The sequence below is a fragment of the Rana temporaria genome, chromosome 8 (assembly GCF_905171775.1).
Source record: "Rana temporaria chromosome 8, aRanTem1.1, whole genome shotgun sequence".
NCBI lineage: Eukaryota > Metazoa > Chordata > Amphibia > Anura > Ranidae > Rana > Rana temporaria.
In genome coordinates this window covers 119,312,955-119,333,823 of record NC_053496.1, presented here as the reverse complement: position 1 = coordinate 119,333,823, position 20,869 = coordinate 119,312,955, and the positions used below count along the sequence as shown (strand labels likewise).

Below are 20,869 nucleotides of genomic sequence, written 5' to 3'. Positions count from 1 at the left end.
GCTCGTCTAGGAGGTACATTTCGGGTCCTTATGTTGGAATACTGCCCTGCAGCCCAGTCCCTGAAAGGAGGGGGATCATTCTACTTCAGTATGTCACAGAACATGTTGACATTTATGGTTCCCTCAATGAACTGTAGCTCCCCAGTGCCAGCAGCCCCAGACCATAACACTCCCTCTCGACTGTAGGCAAGGCACACTTGTCTTTGTACTCCTCACCTGGTTACGGCCACACACGCTTGACACCATCTGAACTAAATAAGTTTATCTTGGTCTCATTAGACCACAGGACATGGTTGCAGTAATCCATGTTCTTAGTCTGCTCGTCTTGAGCATACCGTTTGCGGGCTTTGTACATCATCTTTATGGGACAACAGCCATGCAGACCAATTTGATGCAGTGTGTGGCGTATAGTCTGAGCACCGACAGGCTGACCCCCACCCTTTCAGCAACGCTGGCAGCCCTCATAGGTCTATTTCCCTAAGGCAACCACTGGATACGACGCAGAGTACCTTCTTTGGTCAACCATGGCAAGACCTGTTCTGAGTGGGGCCTGTCATAATTAAACCGCTGTATGGTCTTGGCCACCATGCTGCAGCTCAGTTTCAGGGTCTTGGTAATCTTATAGGCTAGGCCATCTTTATGTAGAACAATCATTTTTTTCAGATACTCAGAAAGTTATTTGCCATGAAGTGCCATGTTGAATTTCCAGTATGAGTGATGACACCAAATTTAACACCTGCGACCTTGTAACACTGAGTTAACACACACACACACACACACACACTAGGAGGGGCCATTTCAAAACCTGCATCAACATTAGGGAGTTGCAGAGAAAAAAAAACAAACACACACACAAAGGCCAATTTTTATAACTTTTATTACAAGACCCTGGAATAAAGTACAATCTTCAGATAGTTCATCTTGGGATCCTTTAGTCCTTCTGTAAAGAGGAAATAAAAAATTGTTAAATATTGTAAACAGTTATCTGCACATTAGCAATATAAAGGTGGCAGGGTTCTGCAAAGCAATGTTTGTCATTTTAACTTGAACCTGTTAAGCACTGTACGAGTTGGTACTCATGCAGCAACTCTTGTATTGCTAACAGCAAATATTAGATCAAGCCCTGCAGTGTCACACACTAAACATTTTCATGCAGTCATGCCCATTACAAACTATTATATATACCTGTGAAAACTAGACCCAAAACTCACTGAGGTGGCAAGAAAAGACAAGAGGTAAAAAAAATAAAAATTAGAAAAACCATTTTAAAGGAAATCAAATAATTTTAACATGAATTTCACAGAAGTAAAACGTTTGCAAAGTTACATCAGCTAAATTTAATTGCCATGAAAAGGTACCGCGGCAGTGCCAAGACCGTTAATTGCCTCCTTAAACTTGTCTGCATTCAAAATGAATGTAAAAAAATTAAAAGCAGCAACATATACACAAAACTGCCAAAGTCAATATAAAAATTAAAAAGTAAAAATATTTGCAAATCAAAAGAACAGGTCCAGCCAAAAATTTTGGTTAATCTGAATATAATGGGAAAGGGTCAGACTGTGTTACAAGATTTTAATGCCGTTTGCAACCCAATTAAAATTTCCAAACCTCCTTGTCTTGCAAGTCCAGGAAGGATTAGGGAAGAAAAATAAAAGGGGGGGGGGGCCAGAGGGCTCAACAATCTGAAAGTTTTTAACACCTGTAACATTGTGTAAAAGGAAAAACAAGTTTTGGCTGGAATTGATCAAGACAAAAAAAAAATTAAAATGATGTATTTTAATATGCTGTATAAAAAAAAAAAAAAAGTTAAAAGCCTAAAGATTTTAGGGATCAACCCTCTTTAGGACCAGCAGCTGACCTACACAGGCCACAGCCTTCACACTTCTACAGTACTCTTTACTAATCTGGTGGCCAGGTGTACTGCACATGCATGTTCTTTTTCTCCATAAGCCTTAAAGCGGGGTTCCACCCACAATTTTTTATTTTAAAGTCAGCAGCTACAAACACTGTAGCTGCTGACTTAAGGATATGTACCTGTCCTAGGTATCCGCAATGTCAGGATTTTTGTGTATTTTTTGCGTGGAACTCCACTTTAAGGGTCCTTATACAGCAAACTTTGGTCTTATGGAGAACAGGCCATACAGGATGGTGCTTCATCTCCCCTGCAGCTGCTCACTGACCCAGGGGAGACAGCCGTGCTGTGGATCACTTGACTGGAGCGAGCTGGACTGAAAATGGACAAGTACACCCCCACTTTTTTTGTTTTTAAACACAGGCTAGGCAGCACTGGCCGTAGGAGGTGAGGGGCTAACATTTCTAAACATAATTAATGTTAGGGTGAAATTTTACATCAGGTACACAGATTTAAACCGTGTGTCTTTTCACCCAGTGCTTAGTGAATGGCCCAACCATCAAGGTTTACCAATAAGTGCACTGGGAAACCTGATGCACCATAAAGATTCATAAAAATTCAAGTGAATGACTTAAAATATTTTATTCTCTCGGGAAACATGCCTTACTACAAAACTAGTAGCAATGTGCTGAAGAGGAATGCCCTGGCAGTACCCCCACAGACAACCTTTGGTAGAGATGTTTAGAACCTGTCAAGACAAAATGTGCCAATTGCTACTGCTGACCTCTGAATAGGATAGCTCATACTGATCCAATGGGTTAAAAACTTGTGTTATGCCCTGAATACAGAATTTACCCAGATCATTGTAAAGATTGTAATGGGTTGTTACTTTCAAATCGGACTGGTTTCATAACGTTGTAAGACTTGAAGTCAAGTTCGGAGAAAAAAAAAAAAAAGTTTTTAAAAAGTCAGCAGCTACAAATACTGCAGCTGCTGACTTTTAAAATAAGGACACTTACCTGTCCAGGGAACCCACTACGTCCTCACCTGAAGCTGAACCATCCCCCCCCCCCGGGTGCATTGCTAGTAAGGGAATCAGAAAGTGAAGCCTTGCAGCTTCACAGCCTGCTTCCATACTGCGCATGCACGAGTCACGCTGCGCGTTCTGAGTGGTCCTTGCTGTCTTCTGTGACCTGTGCGTCTCAGAAGACAGTGTGGGCAGAGAAGGGGCCGGACATAGCGTAGATTGCTGCAGATACTGCAGCGATCTTTTGCCAGAAGTGGGAGCAAATGCCTGTATTAGGCAATTATCTGCTCCCGCCTGAAAAGTGCCAAATGCGGGGGAGGAATCCAGGTAGCGGAAGTTACATTTGTGTGGAACTCGCTTTAACCACTTCCTCTGTTCCATCGAGTACTGGCAACATACCCTCTGCATCAATACTTTAAGGCCTCTTGCACATGTTACTGATGCTTGAGCATCTGATTTTTTTTTGGATGCAATTTCAGGCTTTGTTTTGTGCGTATCTGCACACTATCTTCTTAGGGAAAACTTTTTTTTTACCAAGGAATACTCAGCGCTTGTTTATGCACCTGTGCGCACAGGCACATTGTAAATAGGCTACATTTTGGCTCAGAGAAGAAAAAAACGCTGTAGGGTTTTTTCAAGCTGCAGCGTGCAAGAGGACCAATTCTCCACATTGGCAACTCCTGTACAATATTAACATTAATTCAAACACCATGATGGCAAGAACCAAGTCAGGGCAAATGTTGGAAGATACATTGTATTTAAGTCTCCATTAAAATGTAAAGTTTTAAATTTCAGGATAGGTTTTCATAATAAATTCCAAATAATTGAACCACCAATTCGTTAAGCAGAGAAACGGGTGTCCTGCCTCATTCTCTAGTTGGTCAAAAACTATGAAGACCCTGAAATAACGGTAGTATTCCAACTACCTCGCTTGCACATCTATGGCCAGTTTTACACACAATACTGTATCTAAGGAGCAGTGTTGTCAGCCACTCTCCCGACGTAGACTGCAGGAACACATTCTCCCCTCTATAACAGGGGTAGGTTATCCGGGCAGAGCTGCAGCAAAAGGCAAAGTGCACAAGAAGTTAGGAGATGAAGGCTCAACAGGTAATTTGCTCCATGGTCTCTTTGGCAAGCTCGTGTCTTCACTGTGTGATGTAGTGAAGGGACCGATGGGAGGATGTTCTCTAGTGGGTTTAAATGCCATGGCAAGTCCATAAACTCAGAAAGACACTTTTTTGGTTACGTTGAGGATATTTCACCACTCATCTAAGTCTAGTGGAATGTGACGAAGGATTCAGGTGAAAAGTTTGGAATTCACTGCCTAAATGTTTTGTTTTAGGGTCAAGGACTCCGATCTAGACATAACCAGAATCAAAGTTTTTTATATATTTTTTTTTTAACCTGCAAGGCAAAAAGCATAATGAACTAGTATGCACCGCATACTAGCTCATTATGAAATACTTTCCTTAGAACAAGAAGTATACAACTACTTTAAAGGAACATAATTGTTCTGGTTTATGCAATCCACTGTTATACCTGAATTTGTCTTGCAAGTCTACAAATCTTAATGGCCAATGTTGCGCAACATATGCATTCGTACCTACTCACCAATCAGCAGTTAAAAATCAACAAAAATAAAATATGACTAAAGCAGTGAGGATTTGTTCACATTTTAATATATGAATCAAAGTAGGCTGCTGTATGTTCTCAAAATGTGCTATATTAAAAATTACTTTGAATGGGAATTGAAGGACAATATATCCAAATAGGTTGCAGAACATTAGGGCTTTCTCTCTCACAACATAACTAGTTGCTGCATTATCCCACATTGTATTACAAGATGCAGAGTGTGAACAAATAGCGGATAATCAAGAGGCAACATTTGATTTTCAATGCTTATATGGAGAACATTTTAACTTGCAAATAAAAACTCTGCACTACAAGTAGGATTTTCTATTTTCGCTAATTAACTACTCTAAACAGCTCAGTTGCGAGCAGCATATTAAAACAGAATGGCTATCAGTACAATGAGGCTCACAAACTAGCGGACATGCACATCTAGTTAGGAGTGTGGCTTGTGAGGTTTGGATGCACACCCATGCAATCACTGTACCTGTTGATTACTTCATTTCTGAAGGAAGATTCCAAGAAAGTTTGAAACGAAAGTAAAAAATCATCAGACAAAACTACAAGAGATGGTAGGCAGGTCAAGCAGACTACTAAAGGTCACTACCTCTAATAAATCCAAGGCTCAATTATTTACCATTGACTTTTAAAGCAGATCTACCATACAAAACATAAAAATCGCCATGATTTGCACTATAACCTTAAAAAAAAAAAAAAAAAAAAAAAAAATGTTGTCACATTATCCGTACCCATTCACATCTGAGTTTTGGAATCGCAGGCAGAACTGGTGTGATTGTGCCCACATTTCTTTATTGTTCTAAAATCATGGCAAAACGCATGGTGCGCATTTGGGTGCCATTTATTCTTAATAGCTAATTTTGCTACGATTGTCACGGGGCTAAATGCGTGTTTAAAATAATAAAAAAAAAAGCACCTGGCTCAGTGCTAAAATTTGGTACATGAGCTTCTTTGGCATGACAAATGCGGATAGGGCAGTCCATTCAAGAGAATTAGCTGCCCTACACGCGACACGCGTCAATAGCATGCAAAAAATAATAAAATTGGGAATATGCTTTCTCACTACATGAAACGTGAATGAGGCTTTAGAAATAACAACCCATCTCTCACTTTCTAATATTCGTTTTGCCTTATCTGAATTTTTAAACCACAAATTCAAAGTGCACGCTGGGACTCTTGCAAGCATGCTCTGTACCAGTAAAACTAACCGACTCTGCTCCAATGTAGTCATGAACATTTACAATTGCAGTTTTGTGAAGACTGCTTAAATGTGGAGCATGAAACAGCAAAAGCATACAAATCTCTCACAGCAGCAATGGTTTAAGCTATAGTTGTAAAAATGGTTTATTGCAAGATAGATCTGCTTTAAATACAGGAATGAATAAAATAGAAACCACCAAATAACTGAGCCTGGAGTTGTGCCAATCTTTCTTTCTCTAAAAGTCTAGAATGACAAGTGGTGAGATGGTCAGGAAAGTATGGTATGATGATCGTTTAATGTACAATGGATTCTACTGGATATGCCAAAACAGCAATTTTGAAAATGATATTGTTAATTTATGCCCATTATCATATTTGGCCAAAAAGGACATCAAAAGAATACTGCCTGCACAAACTAGCAGGGCAGGAATATGTAGCACCAAGCAGATTTATTTAAAATAAAAGCGCTCAGCGACGATTTCCTGAATATCCCGACAACCAACAGTGGCTCTTAAAAAACAGTTGGAAATTATGTCTCATGCTACCCAAAACCTTTTTCTCTAGGAATAGCCTTTTACCTTCTGTACTCCAAACATTGTGTGAATGGGGATGAGAGACACGCGATTACCGATATAGAATTGCATCATATTTTAAGAGTGTGTTCATTGCCATTTCATACGCTTACCTTTTTACCAGCACCCACGCTTGCTTTGGCTGTGCCCCTGACTTTCTTCATTCTGTTCTTCCTTTCTTTACGCTGTTTTCTAGAAGTCTTTTTCTTCTCATATAAGCCATGCTTTAAAAGAAAGAAGTGTTTATGAGGGCAGATATCATGAAAACACACACCTCACCAGAATTCTTATACAGCTTTACACCCCATTCACACTTGTGCGACTTGTCATGCGAGTTTGGACAAAGTCATGTGACAAGTAGTACCCCATGTTTTCCAATGATAATTCATGCGGGTGACCTAAAGTGGTTGTAAACTATGCAATAAGATAAACAGCCTGTGTGCAGCAGGCTCCCTCTTACCTGAGCCCCATTCTCTCTTCAGCGATATCCACAAGTGCTTTGGGCTGCCCGGGACTCTCCTCCTGATTAGCTGAGACACAGCAGCAACGCCTTTGGCTATCGCCAATCAAAGTCAGTTAGCCAAATCAGGAGAGGGAATGGAGCCAAACCAGGGCTACATGTCCAAAGGGACACAGGGAGCTGTGACTTGGCTCTAGTGTCCCCATAGCAAGCTGCTTGCTGCGGGGGCACTGCACAGGAGGCAGGGGCTAAGAGCTGAAGAGGGACCCGAGAAGAGGATCCAGGTAAATCCACTACACAGAGCAGGTAAATGACAGGTTTGTTATTTTTTTTTCTCTAAAAATGACACATTACAATCACTTTAAAGTCGCAGCGACTTCAAAAGAGTTAATGCACTACTTTAGCTCAAGTTTCATGCAACTTGAGGGCCATAGACTTCAACGTAAACCCTTAAAGTGGTTGTAAACCCACTGTTAACACTTGCACCTACAGGTAAGCCTAGATTATGGCTTACTTGTAGGTGCAATAAACATCTCCTTAACCTACACAGATTTTCACAGAAACTGGCACCGCTGTCTACAGCGCATGCGCGTCGTAGACGCAGGCGCACTGAGCAGTGCCGTTTTTTGTTAATGTCGTGTTTTCACACATGCGCAGGGACGTGCCGTCATCGCCACTCCGACCAATCACAGCGACGAAAACAGGATCTAGCGACGAGGGGACATGGCGGCGACGGTAGACGGGACTGAGGCGGACTTCAATCTCAGGTGACACATAATGAGCTAGTATGCTGTGCATACTAGCTCATTATGCCTTTCTCTTACAGGTTATTTGAAAAAAAAAAAAAATATTCGAGGGTTTACTTCCTCTTTAAAAGTTGCATGAAAGTCGTACCTGAATGTTTTACTTGCAACAGTGGGTCCAACAAGTCACATCCAAGTTGCTTGACTGTGGAGTCTTACAAGTGGGAATGGAGCCTTAAGCCTTGTACAAACGGGCCAGAATCTCGTCAGGAAAAAAAAATAAAAAATTCCTGACGAGATTCTTGGCAAGAATATCTTGCCACCCGAGTGTACACACACTCCTTTCAAAAGAATCGCGGTTCTTTTGAAAGGCAAGAATGCGGTGACGTAATCGCGTACGACAAGCATGCGCTCGTCACATTCGATGCCGTCGCCGCCATCTTGCTTCACCCTACCTATGCCGTGGAAGCTACCCCACATGCACGGGTTTCCACGACAACAAGTATACAGACGCTCTGGTTTCTCTTCGGGAAACAGGCCGACAAGAACCTTGACGAGAAAAATAGAGAGCAGGAACTCCATTTTTCTCGTCGAGATTCTGGGCAGATTTCCAGACGAGAAACCTGAAAGTCTCGTACACTCGCTCGGTTTACTCAGCGAGAAAGCTCTGCCAGCAGTTTTCTTACCGAGAAAACCGAGCGTGTGTACGAGGCTTGAGACTTGCTCGTTTTAACAAAAGCAGAGCTATGCTAAAGGACTTGTCTCCCACTCCAGAGTATTCAAGGGGGACTCCTTGACACCTCCCTCATTTGTAGTAAGCTTCTCGCATTCGGACAATTACTTGCCAACCGGAAAACACATCTCACCTGTCACCTCCACCAAAATTTATTTTACATGTTAAATAATAGAACTGTCCACTGTAGTTACCCTGGCAAGTCTGTGTTTGGGCTCGTTTTTCTTTGCATAGTCCAGGGAATCGTAGATCATGCCAAAACCAGTAGTTTTGCCACCTCCAAAGTGCGTCCTAAAGCCAAATACAAAGATAACATCTGGGGTAGTCTTGTACATTTTGGCCAGCTTCTCCCTGATTTCAGTCTTTGGGACAGTGGCTTTTCCAGGATGAAGGACATCTATGACCTGTAAAACAAAGGAAAGGTTGGTAGGTACATTTTTTTCTATGCATCAGAAAACAACTTTGGTTCAGAAAAATCCTATTGGAAAACAATAACAATGCCATAAAGCTATCTGCACAAGATAAATGTGAATTCTTATATCCAAGAATGGAACTATGAAGCTTCACAATCTAAGTATATAATGTGTTCAACACCAGGAATGGTTTTCAAATACATACCATCTGCTTCCTCTGAAGCAGTCTGTTGGTCATAAACTTCCTAGTTCTAATAGTGACGCTGTCGTTCTGGAAATAAAAATGAAAACAAGAGGGTCACACATTTATGACAAAACCAAATGGTACAGCAAAACATAAGTTTGGACAAGCACGAGAGACATGTCCCAATTCACAGCCAAACTTGGCCCCATCTCACTACATAACAGCTATACTTCTTTACTGTATACTTAAAGTGCAAGTTCACCTTTACAGAAAATCTAAGGTCACCCTACACTGGATCCCCTCACAATCTGCCCTGGTCCCACTGTACTATAGTCTGGCAATCCTGCTCTGTCCTTTCTGTACCTCTCAGCGTGTATGGATAAGAGGCAATTTAACTTGTCAGCACCATCATATGGTCCAGTGTAAGGTCACCTTACAGATTTTCTGTAAAAGGTGAGTCTACATTTTGAAGTAGATGTGGGAGAACATCAATGCCCACTGGCTGAAAAATCACAGTGCAAAAAAAGGCCACCCTAGCATTACTGCCTGTGGCCATCTTGAGCAAAGGTAGAAGATTCCTGCAGCATTTACTTCCTGGCCTTAGCTCAGGCATGCATGGAGGGTGTGCTTAGCTGTGAAAACCCCTCCTCCCCACCTGCAGACTCCTTGAATGTATGACATTTGCTTAGGCCTGGAAACCAGGAAGTAACAGAAGAAATGTAAAAAAATGGGTTTAAAAAAGTATACACAATATACTTTCCTATCTATTTGCTAATGCTAGCAGCATAGGGATTACAAAAATAGTCAATGTTGATCGGGAGAGTGAAGTTACACTTTACGGCACTGCTGAATTTGTAGAGGCTGTTCTGACAACAAAGCGGAATTAAACCCTTCTATCCATTACAGCCAAGGAAGCTGCTTCGGTTTGATCAGCAACTGCCATGGTGCTGCACATGTGATCAGTTGTGACACCAGCCATTTGATGATTTGACAGTTTGGTTGAGGACACAAGAAAACGTGGCAGTTTGTAATTTCGGCATTCCAGGAAAGTAACGTTTTTTGAAAACTTAAGTTGATGGGTTTAATTGCGCTTTATAATTCAGGGCTCATTTACACTCACGCTTCGGCTTCACCACACATTAACGGCTGCTTTACACTTTCTTCAAAGCAAGGCTTCGGACAGGCTTTGTAAAAGCTCTCTGAACGCCAGTCAAAGCCCCTGTCACTAAATAAAATGGTTAGCTTGCAGTCCTGTTCACACCTTGCTTTTGCATAGCTTCAAAAATTATACCCCATGTAGCTTTAGCAGTACTTCAAAGCCTCCATAGAAGTATATGTCAAAGCTTGCTTAAAAAGCCCCAAGCAAACGTAAGGTGTAAACAGGACTGTAAGCCAACCATTTTATTTAACGACAGCTTGACTGGCACTCGGAGAGCTTTAAAAGGCGTTGTAAACCCCCCTTTTTCTTTAAATAACATACATTCCATACTTACCTGCACTGTGCAGTTTCGCAAAGTGTGGCCAGAACCTTGTCTTCTGGGGTGCTCCAGCAGCGATTGCGGCTCCTCCCTGCATCGGTAAACCCCTGGGAAAAGCGATCTCCCTGGGGGTTACCTTGCGGGCGCTCTCCCGAGTCCAGCATTTGCGTGCATAGACACAGAACGCCGACTCAGCCCGCCCCCCGCGTCATTGGATTTGATTGACGGGAGCCAATGTCTGCGCTGCCATCAATCTATTCAATCAAGAGCCGGGAACCCAAGCCAGAGAGGTAGAGCACGTCTCCTCTGAGGTAAACAAATGGGCTCAGGCGAGTAAAACGGGGGGCGGTCAGTGTCAGAAGTTGTTTCACAAACACAACACACACAAGGGTATACCCCTTTAAAGCGGAGGTCCCACAAAAAAAAAAAAAAAAGAGTCGGCAGCTAGAAATACTGCTGACTTAATAAATGGACACTTACCTGTCCAGCAGGCCTGCGATGTCGGCAGCAGAAGACGTGCAATCGCTCATCTCTCTGCTGCCATCCTTGGTGAGGGAATCAGAAGAGTGAAGCCTTGCGGCTTTACTGCCGGTTCCCTACTGCGCATGTAGCGCAGCTCGTTCCCAGGGGTCCCCGCTGTCTCCTGGGTCCAGTGTGTTTCCCAGAAGGCAGCGGGGATACTGCCAAGCGGAGTGACTCCTCCCGGAAGTGGGTGCAAATACCTGAATTATACAGGTATCTGCACCCCCCTCCCCCCTGAAAAATGTGACAGCGGAGGGTTCCGAAAAGCGGAAGATACATTTTGGGTGGAACTCCGCTTTAACAAGCCTGTCCAAAGTCTTTAAGTGAAAACTAGCCCTTACTGCTGTTCAGGGGCGCTGGGCTTCAGCAAAGTGACAGCCTCCACCAAGAGGAAACAAGAGCAATTCTGGAGGCCATTTACAACACACACACACATTTTGGTATCTGAATTACTAATGTGGATGCAAGGAACTTGCATAACATTATAGGTTATCAAGTTGGTGTGGGTAAAGTTCCACTTTAATATGGATCCCTAGAGCCAGGGCATCCCTCTTCTCCTGGTTTTCCTTCCGGGTTCGCAGTCTCCGGCCGTTTGAATGGCCAGGCCGCAATGACATAACTCCAACACACTGGAGCCACAATCACAGCGCTCTGCAGGGACAGTGCATTCAGTATGGTGTCCCTCCAGAGGGTGGGTAAGAATAGTGACTACCATTAGGAGACATTCCTTGTACTTACAGGCAACCCTCATTAGAAGTCACCTAGCTGAGGTCACTAAGAAGCCAGGTCAGCCATGCTGAGTGATGGAAAGATGTCCCCCAGGCTGGGAGAGCAGAGAGGTGACTGGGGGTGCCCATAGAGCTCACAATGACTGCACTGTATATGGGGGACTCTCTATACAGGATAACAAGCACTAAGTGTAGGGAATAGCAATAAGCAGGCCCCTCAGCGCCCCATACCGAACCCTCACAGGGTGTAGTAAGCCCATACCGAACCCTCACAGGGTGTAGTAGGCCCCTTAGCGAACCCTCACAGGGTGTAGTAGGCCGCCAGCAGCCGACCGTCCACTAAGCACTTTATTTCCTATTCCTTATCACATTGCGACCCCAAATATCCCGGCCGTCCTCCTCACACACTCCGGGAGGACACGCCGGCGGGAATGCAGAGGCCTCCGAGGCCGGATGGCTGCGATACCCCGCCGATACTAAAGCCCGCACTCACCATCTTGCCACCGTCTCTCTCAGGGGCGAAGGAAAGAAAGAGCGAGCCTTCCTCCGCCAATCAAATTGCAGCAGAAAGAGGAAGAGGGCGTGTCTACGCGAGCACGTACGAAGAGCGCCGATTGGTGGAACGAGCCCTCACGTTCTGTACTGCGTCCGCTTATTACTGAGCGCGTTTTGTCGTCCTGAAAAAAATAAAGATATTTATTTGTAATATTTTCATTAGAAGAAAGAGTAGTCCGGAGCGACAGGAGAGAATGAAGAATTCTACCAGGAAAAATAAAATAGCTCCGTAGTCCTGACGGTGGCGCTGGAGAGCAGGTTGACGTTTGTTCCATGCAGCTCTATGGTAGCGGTGAAGGTCTCCCGGAAGTGATATAGGCAACCAATGAAATGCTTCTCATGTTGTGAAGTAGGGGGAGCTCACGTGTAGATGAAGAGTGGGGTGACGGCTGGAGCACGGGGGCAACATGAAGGAGCAATTCAGGGAAACCGATGTGGCGAAAAAGATGTGAGTGCCGCTGGTGTGTGATAGGAAGTTTTATACGGAGACGTGTGCTCTGCTCTCCCTGAGTATAGAAGGCACTCGCCCTGTTTTCAGATAAATACTTGTCTGGAAGAAAGCTGTGTACATTGCAGTCCTGGAAGACACACCATAATATTAAAGTGTATCTAAAGCCAGGACCTTTCTTTAGGATAGAATGGATAAAGCACTGTCACAGGTTTTGACATCTCTGACCCATTGGGGAGATTTCCCTTCATTTCCGTTTCTTGTAGCCCCAACAGGAAGTGAGGGAGATCTCTCTGAAATGGATGCAATCCCTTCTTAGACCGTTACTGCCAGAATGAGTGACCCTATTAGAAGGATTATTCCTTCCTTAAGCACTTCTATACCAGGCACTTGCGCACCTTCCCGCCCAAGCCAATTTTCAGCTTTCAGCACTGTCGCACTTTGAATAGCAATTGCGTGGTCATGCTACACTGTACCCAAACAAAATTGGCGTCCTTTTTTCCCCACAAATAGAGCTTTCTTTTGGTGGTATTTGATCACCTCTGCGATTTTTTTTTTTTTTTTTTTTTTTGGCGCAACAACTAAAAAAAGACTGAAAATTTTGAAAAAAAATTACACTGATAGACATCGATGAGGTAGTACTGACGGGCACAGATGAGGTGGCACTGATTGGCGGCGCTGGTATGCGTCACTGATGGGCACACATAGACGGCACTGATGGGCACACATAGGCGGCACTGATGGGCACACATAGGCGGCACTGATGGGCACTTATGGGTGGCACTGATGGATACTTATGGGTGGCACAGATGGGCACTGGGCACGGATGGACACTGTGGGGTGGCACTGATGGACACTGTGGGGCAGCACTGATTCCCATGTTGCCAGTCAGTGCCCATTTGTGGGCACTGATTGGCATCTTTTTTTTTTTTTTTAATGCTTTTTTATTTTTTTTCAGGCTTTTTTTTTTTTTGTCCTTCCCTGGTGGTCCAGTGTGGCGATCCGAGGGGGGCTGCGCTGATAAACAATCAGCGCGAACCCCCCCTGTCAGGAGAGCCGCCGATCGGCTCTCCTTTACTCGCGTCTGTCAGACACGAGTGAGGAAGAGCCATCAACGGCTCTTCCTGTTTACATCGTGATCAGCCGTGGTTGGACACGGCTGATCACGTGGTAAAGAGCCTTCCGCCGGAGGCTCTTTACCGAGATCGGAGATGCAGGGTGTCAGACTGACACCCTGCATCACCGATCGCCGCGCTGCGCGCCCCCACGGGCGCGCGCGGCATGAAATTTTGCAGGACGTCCAGTCAGGATTTCAAAACCACTTCCCGGACGTAAATCGGCCATATTACATATTACAAATATGGTTGTAAACCGCAGACATGAAATATAAACATGGCATATTCCTTTATAGTGTGTACTTGTCCCAAGAGCACTAAGACCTCTTTCACTTTGGGATTTTTTGCAGGTGCTTTTGGGCTAAAAAAAAAAATAGCACCTGAAAAATGCCGCCACTGCAGCCCCAGTGTGAGAGCCAAGTGCTTTCACAAAGGTTTACAGAGAATAGTCAGAAAAAGAGAAAATATCCAGTGAGCGGCAGTTGTGTGGATGAAAATGCTTTGTGGATGTCAGAGGAGAATGGGTAGACTGGTTTGAGATGATAAAAAGGCAACAGTAATTCTAATGCTCACTCGTTACAACGAAGGTATGTATAATACTATCCCTTAACACACAACACATGGAACCTTGAAGCAGATGGGTTACAGCATCAGAAGACAACACCGGGTGCCCCTCCTGTCAGCCAAAAATAGAAAAATGAGGCTACAATTCTCACAGGCTCACCAACATTGGACAGTAGAAGATTGGAAATATGTTGACTGGTCTGATGAGCCTCAAATTCCATTCAGATGGTAGAATCAGAATTTGGTGTAAGCATGGATCCATCCTGCCTTGTATCAACAGTTCAGGCTGGTGGTGGTGTAATGGTGGTGGGGGGGGGGTATTTTTTTTGGCACACTTTGAGCTCCTTGGTACCAATTGAGCATTGTTTAAACTCCACGACTTACCTGAGGATTGTTGCTGACCATGTCCATCCCTTTATGACTACAGTGTACATCTTCTGATGGCTCCTTCCAGCAGGATAATGCACCAGGTCACAAAGCTCAAATCCTCTCACCACTGGTTTCTTGACATGACAATGAATTCTCTGTACTCCAATGGCCACCGCAGTCGCCAGATCGCAATCCAATCAAGCAATTTTGGCATGTGGTGGAGATTTGCATCATGGATGTGCACCCGTCAGATCTGCAGCAACTGCGTGATGCCATCGTGTCACTATGGACCAAAAGATCTGAGGAATGTTTCCTTTTTTTAATTTAAGCCACAAAGAATTAAGGCATTTCTGAAGGCAAAGGGGGTCCAACCCAATACTAGCGGGCACTAAAGTGGCCTGTGACTGTATACGCTATGTATAAAGTACACACGTCCTTGCACATGGTGTGAACAAGCCTATGCAAGTCAAATCCTTTTTTTCTAGACGTTTTTATGCACATATGGTGTGAACGAGGTCTAGCGGAGCTAAACTTTCACTGTTATTCAGACCTGCAATGTCTTTTCTGCAAAAAGATGCCTACCTGCTCTCTGCATTCTCTGGCATGTAAACTGAGCTGCACATTTGCAGAATTGAATAATTTACAGTAGGGTTGTCCCAATACTAGTATCAGGACAGATGCCGAGCATTTACTCACGCAAATGCTCCCGATGCTTCACCCGATACTTCAGATTAGAGAAGTCAGCGGGCGGAGAGCGGATCAGGGTGGAGAGTGTGGCTTGTCGTAGAGCGGAGTGTGTGGCTTGGAGGAGAGCGGGGCGGAGTGCGTGGCTTGGCATACAGCGAGGCGGGGATCAGAGTGGAGTGGGGCGGAGTACGTGACGGGGAACAGAGCATTCTTCAGGCGGGCAAGTAAAGTGACATGACAAGCGTGTCTTCTGCTGTTTTTTTGCCTGGGTGTCCCTTTCTGGGGAAGGAAACAAGTGATGTGTCTCTCTTACCTAGGAATATGGTGGAAGGAGTGCCTCCGTGCAATGCATTTTCTCTGCTTAGGGTGCCATTTGGGAAGGCTTGTTTCTCTGCTTGAAATAACGCAGGATTTGAGCACTGGACATGGGACAGCTCAGTTTTTTTGAACAGATAAAACAAAGTATGTCCCGCTGTGTAAATCCCATTACCCTGGCAGGTATTTTGCTGGATGTGACTCGGTCTCCTGCCTGTTTGTTTCAATGCTGGGGAGGGCGTTTTGATAAGCAGTGCACTAACAATGGCCCAGGGGGAGGCGAGACCTGCCTTTCTTTGGTGAATAAGAACTAACTCTTTCTGGAGTGCAGGACAATCTTCCCACTGACCAGCAATGTAAGGGGCATTCTTCCCACTGATTGCCAATGTAAGGGCATTCTTCCACTGACTGCCAATGTAAGGGGCATTCTTCCCACTGACTGCCAATGTAAGGGGCATTCTTCCCACTGACTGCCAATGTAAGGGGCATTCTTCCCACTGACTGCCAATGTAAGGGGCATTCTTCCCACTGACTGCCAATGTAAGGGCATTCTACCCACTGACTGCCAATGTAAGGGCATTCTTCCCACTGACTGCCAATGTAAGGGGCATTCTTCCCACTGACTGCCAATGTAAGGGGCATTCTTCCCACTGACTGCCAATGTAAGGGGCATTCTTCCCACTGACTGCCAATGTAAGGGGCATTCTTCCCACTGACTGCCAATGTAAGGGGCATTCTTCCCACTGACTGCCAATGTAGGGGGCATTCTTCCCACTGACTGCCAATGTAGGGGGCATTCTTCCCACTGACTGCCAATGTAGGGGGCATTCTTCCCACTGACTGCAATGTAGGGGGCATTCTTCCCACTGACTGCAATGTAGGGGGCTTCTTCCCACTGACTGCCATGTAGGGGGCATTCTTCCCACTGACTGCCAATGTAGGGGGCATTCTTCCCCTGACTGCCAATGTAGGGGGCATTCTTCCCACTGACTGCCAATGTAGGGGGCATTCTTCCCACTGACTGCCAATGTAGGGGGCATTCTTCCCACTGACTGCCAATGTAGGGGGCATTCTTCCCACTGACTGCCAATGTAGGGGGCATTCTTCCCACTGACTGCCAATGTAGGGGGCATTCTTCCCACTGACTGCCAATGTAGGGGGCATTCTTCCCACTGACCGCCAATGTAAGGGGCATTCTTCCCACTGACCGCCAATGTAAGGGGCATTCTTCCCACTGACCGCCAATCATTTTTTCAACCTGACTAACTATGTAACTATGTATGCTGATAGGCCCTTTCACACGGAGCGGATCCGTATTGATCCGCCCCGTGTGTGTCCGTCGGCTCAGCGGGGGTCATCTGTAAATCCCCGCTAAGCTGTCGGCGGACAGGGCGGTCCCCGCACACTGTGCAGAGACCGCCCTGTCTTTCCTCCGCTCTCTCCTATGGGGAATCAGATGAATACGGACCGTGTGTCCGTATTCATCCGATCCGTTCCGCCAGACGGAAGAAAAATAGGGTTTTCTTCCGTCTGCAAAAGTGGATCTTTGCGGACGTTAGCGGATGCATCATCCGCTAACGTCTGCAATCCCATAGGGATACATTACAAGTCCGTAAACGGACTTGTAAAAAAACGGACTGTTTGTCGTACGTGTGAAAGGGCCCTAAGAGCGGAGGTTGGCAGGAGATATGAGTGAGTTGGGGTGCTCCTTTTATTGTCCAGTAACAAGCTGGGGCAGGGACAAGACTGGAAAATGTTACTGAACTGTAGCAGGAGAAAATCAGGTCTTTTGTCCTGCTACACAGGGCTAAACTATGAGGCAGAGCTGTATAAATCTCAGAATGGGAGTAGTAACAAATCATTTGGCAGCTTAAACGGTTCACATATATGTATATCTTCTGCATATTAACTGTTCAACATCAATATTTGTATCAGCCAAGCTACTGACCTCAAATTAACTATTTATTTTTGTCTTTGGTCTCCAGAAGCCACATTTGTTTTGGAGTAAAGTCTGCAGAGCAGATGAGACAGCAGGCACACATTCAGGTGGTAAGCAAGAGCCTGTACAGCCAAGACAACAGCCGCACACCTTTGTCTTATGGAGTACTGGATCATCGCATGGTATGGACTGCTGGTTTGATTGTAACATCTGTGTTAAATATAGTTACTTGTACTGACATATCCAGCTTGGACCCAATACAACTATGTACAATAACATACCTTACCAATGCTCCTGGAAATCACTGAAGTAGACACTGTTATTTCAGGTATCTCCACGTACTTCCAAGTCCCAGGCTGAGCAACCGGCCTGATGAATTTTGAATGCAAAGTGTTCTCTGGAGAGGCAGGGTAGTGGCATTATACTGTGTTTGCAGAATTCACCAGTAGAGATGCCTATGGTGAAACCTGTAAATACAGTAATGTACTTTCGGAATGTCTATTCATTGTTTGATATGTGTGTAAAGATCTATATACAATATGGGAAAAAAAGTATTTGATCCCCTGCTGATTTTGTATGTTTGCCCACTGACAAAGAAATGGTCAGGTCAGTCTATAATTTTAATTGTAGGTTTATTTTAACAATGAGACAAAATCACAAAAAATCCAGAAAAACACATTTCAAGAAAGTTTTACAAATCGATTTGCATTTATAAAGTGAAATAAGTATTTGACCTCTTCGTAAAACATGACTTAGTACTTTGTGGCAAAACCCTTGTTGGCAATTAGAGGTCAGACATTCTTTTAGTCGGTCACCAGGTTTGCAACACAACAGGAGGGCTTTTGTCCCACTCTTTGCAGATCCTCTCCAAGTCATTAGGGTTTCGAGGCTGACGTTTGGTAACTTGAACCTTCAGCTCCTTCCACATATTTTCTATGGGATTAATGTGCTCTGTTGCCTTGGCTGTGTGTTTTGGGTCATTGGAATACCCATCCACGACCCATTTTCAATGCCCTGGCTGAGGGAAGGAGGTTCCCGCACAAGATTTGACAGTACATGGCCTGTCTATCGTCCCTTTGATGTGGTAAAGTTGTCCTGTCCCCATTGCAGAAGACACCCCCCAAAGCATAATGTTTCCACCCCATGTTTGACGGGTGGGGATGGTGTTGAGGTCATAGGCAGCATTCGTCCTCCAGACATGGTGGTTTGAGTTTATGCCCAAGAGCTTGATTTTGGTCTCTTCGACCAACACTTTCACCAGTTCTCCACTGAATCATTCAGATGTTCTTTAGCAAGCTTCAGACGGGCCTGCACATGTGCTTTCTTAAGCAGGGGGACCTTGCGGGTGCTGTACGATTTCAGTCCTAAACAAGTGTAGTGTGTTACCAATTGTTTTCCTGGTAACTGTGGTCCAGCTGCCTTGAGATCATTGACAAGATTCTCCAGTGTGATTCCTCACCATTCTCATGATCATTGAAACTCCACGAGGTTGAGATCTTGCATGGAGCCCCAGACGAGGGAGATTGACCGTTATTTTGTGTTTCTTCCTTTTGCAAATAATCACACCAACTGTTGTCACCATGCTGCTTGGTGATGGTCTTGTAGCCCATTCCAGCCTTGTGTAAGTCTACAAACTTGTCCCGGACATCATTGGACAACTCTTTGGTCTTGGCCATGGTGGAGAGATTGGATTGATTTGCTTCTGTGGATAAAACGAGCCAAAAAATGCACAGTGGTTTTTGTGCAAAATGCACCAGACCCACTGCAGGGATGGTTTCCACACTGATAATCCTTCCACCTTTTATAAGCTGCTGAGATATCTAAAGCAAAAATATAGCACTCAAAATAAATTAACCCCCCAAACTATTCAACAAATCCCCCAAAAACATTTATTCCGTACTCATTGAATGCAAGTATATCTATCAAGTGCATGTATACCTCTAATTTGTACTTCCAATACGTTTACCTGTGAAAATGTTGTATAGAAGCCGAAATCCTAATAAAGTGCTATAAGTTATCCAATCATTGGCTTGAAATTTTGCAAAATGCAAAGTATAAAATTAGTGAAAAATATTATGAAGTGACAAGTCCATATAGGGTGCAGCAGATGAATATTATGTAAACACTGGTGAATTCTATCTGCACACTATACCCCTTTTGGGGCTGAACTCACCAAGAGCTCCTCTTTTTTTTTTTTTTTTTCTTTTTTTTTTAACGTGTTACACCAGGGTTCGACAGAATCCCATTGCAGTTGCGATTAGAATTAGCGACCTGGCGCACTAGGAAGGAAGCTTAGGCCTGCAGAAGGCCGCAAAGCCGCGGCCTCAATTACCTGTGTCTCCATGCTCCCCCGCCGCGCGGTCGAGGCGGGCCGCTTTGGCCTGTAATTGAGACTGCGGCCTTCTGCAGGCCTAAGCTTCCTTCTGTGATCTGGCCCCATCTTTTGGTGGCCGTTGGCATGACAAGTAAACCAGCAATTCTAATGGAGCTTCCCCAGTGTTTTCACTGCCATCTCCTTCCCTCTAATTAGAACCTCCAAACATATATATTTTTTATTCTAACGCCCTAGGCAATAAAATGGCGGTCGTTGCAATACTTTCTGTCACACCGTATTTGCGCAGCAGTCTTACAAGCGCACTTTTTGGGGAAAAAAATACACTTTTTTTTAATTAAAAAATAAGACAACAGTAAAGTTAGCCCAATTTTTTTTTATATTGTGAAAGATAATGTTACACCGAGTAAATTGATACCCAACATGTCACGCTTCAAAATTGCGTCCGCTTGTAGAATGGCGACAAACTTTTACCCTTTAAAATCTCCATAGGCAACGTTAATTTTTTTTTACAGGTTGCATGTTTTGAGTTAGAGGAGGTCTAGGGCTAGAATTATTGCTCTCGCTCTACCAATCCTGGCGATACCTCACATGTGTGGTTTGAACACCGTTTACATATACGGGCGCTATTCACGTATGCGTTCGCTTCTGCGTGCGAGCTTGGCGCTTTTTCTGGCACCTAACTTTTTTTAGCTGGCTCCTAGATTCCAAGCAAATTTGTCAAACCCTGTGTTACACCCAGATTCAGAGTGTAACATGTTATGAACAGATCGGCCCCCAATCCCCCACTCTGACAGCTAGTGATGTGGCCCATTGAGGCTCCGCCCACCCGGGCTTGTCACTCATTCACAGTCCTCAGTGCTGTGGGAGTTCATTGAGTCTTCCTGTCAGATTGTATCTGCTTGCCCATATGATGTACGGGCACACAGACTGACAGGTCTGCAGGAGACCGGCATTACATCATCAATGCGCTGATCGCTGGT

General features: G+C 44.6%; 2 protein-coding genes across 4 annotated transcripts in view; one reads left to right on the top strand and one right to left on the bottom strand.

The window, feature by feature from the left end:
- Window positions 1-860: 860 nt before the first annotated feature.
- On the bottom strand, window positions 861-12,163 carry RPS24 (ribosomal protein S24). 3 transcript variants are annotated; one of them, XM_040320603.1, is made up of 7 exons: window positions 12,056-12,163; window positions 8,856-8,921; window positions 8,432-8,641; window positions 6,415-6,525; window positions 4,999-5,016; window positions 1,186-1,210; window positions 869-940 (listed from the first exon to the last, which is right to left on the bottom strand). In XM_040320603.1, the coding sequence occupies exons 1-5, from the start codon at window positions 12,056-12,058 to the stop codon at window positions 5,011-5,013; spliced, it is 396 nt and encodes a 131-aa protein (XP_040176537.1). In that variant the 5' UTR covers window positions 12,059-12,163; the 3' UTR covers window positions 869-940; window positions 1,186-1,210; window positions 4,999-5,010. The 3 variants fall into 3 exon arrangements, with proteins under 3 accessions (XP_040176539.1, XP_040176536.1, XP_040176537.1); XM_040320605.1 differs by lacking the exon at window positions 4,999-5,016 and having other exon boundaries at window positions 861-940; XM_040320602.1 differs by lacking the exons at window positions 1,186-1,210; window positions 4,999-5,016 and having other exon boundaries at window positions 861-940; window positions 12,056-12,162.
- A 179-nt stretch (window positions 12,164-12,342) lies between these two features.
- Window positions 12,343-20,869, top strand: part of POLR3A (RNA polymerase III subunit A) — a 103,072-nt gene continuing 94,545 nt past the window's right edge. Inside the window, 2 exon segments of the mRNA XM_040320606.1 lie at window positions 12,343-12,565; window positions 17,601-17,736. Of these exon segments, the coding sequence (XP_040176540.1) occupies window positions 12,525-12,565; window positions 17,601-17,736 (177 nt within the window). The 5' untranslated portion in view covers window positions 12,343-12,524.

Bases quoted from the DNA above. Each gene is read 5' to 3' on its own strand.
- RPS24 (XM_040320602.1), bottom strand. The intron at 8,642-8,855 runs GTATGTATTTGA...TTTGTTTTACAG, and splicing joins TGCTTCAGAGGAAGCAGATG to GTCATAGATGTCCTTCATCC. The intron at 6,526-8,431 runs GTAACTACAGTG...TTTCTTTTAAAG, and splicing joins CCAAACACAGACTTGCCAGG to CATGGCTTATATGAGAAGAA.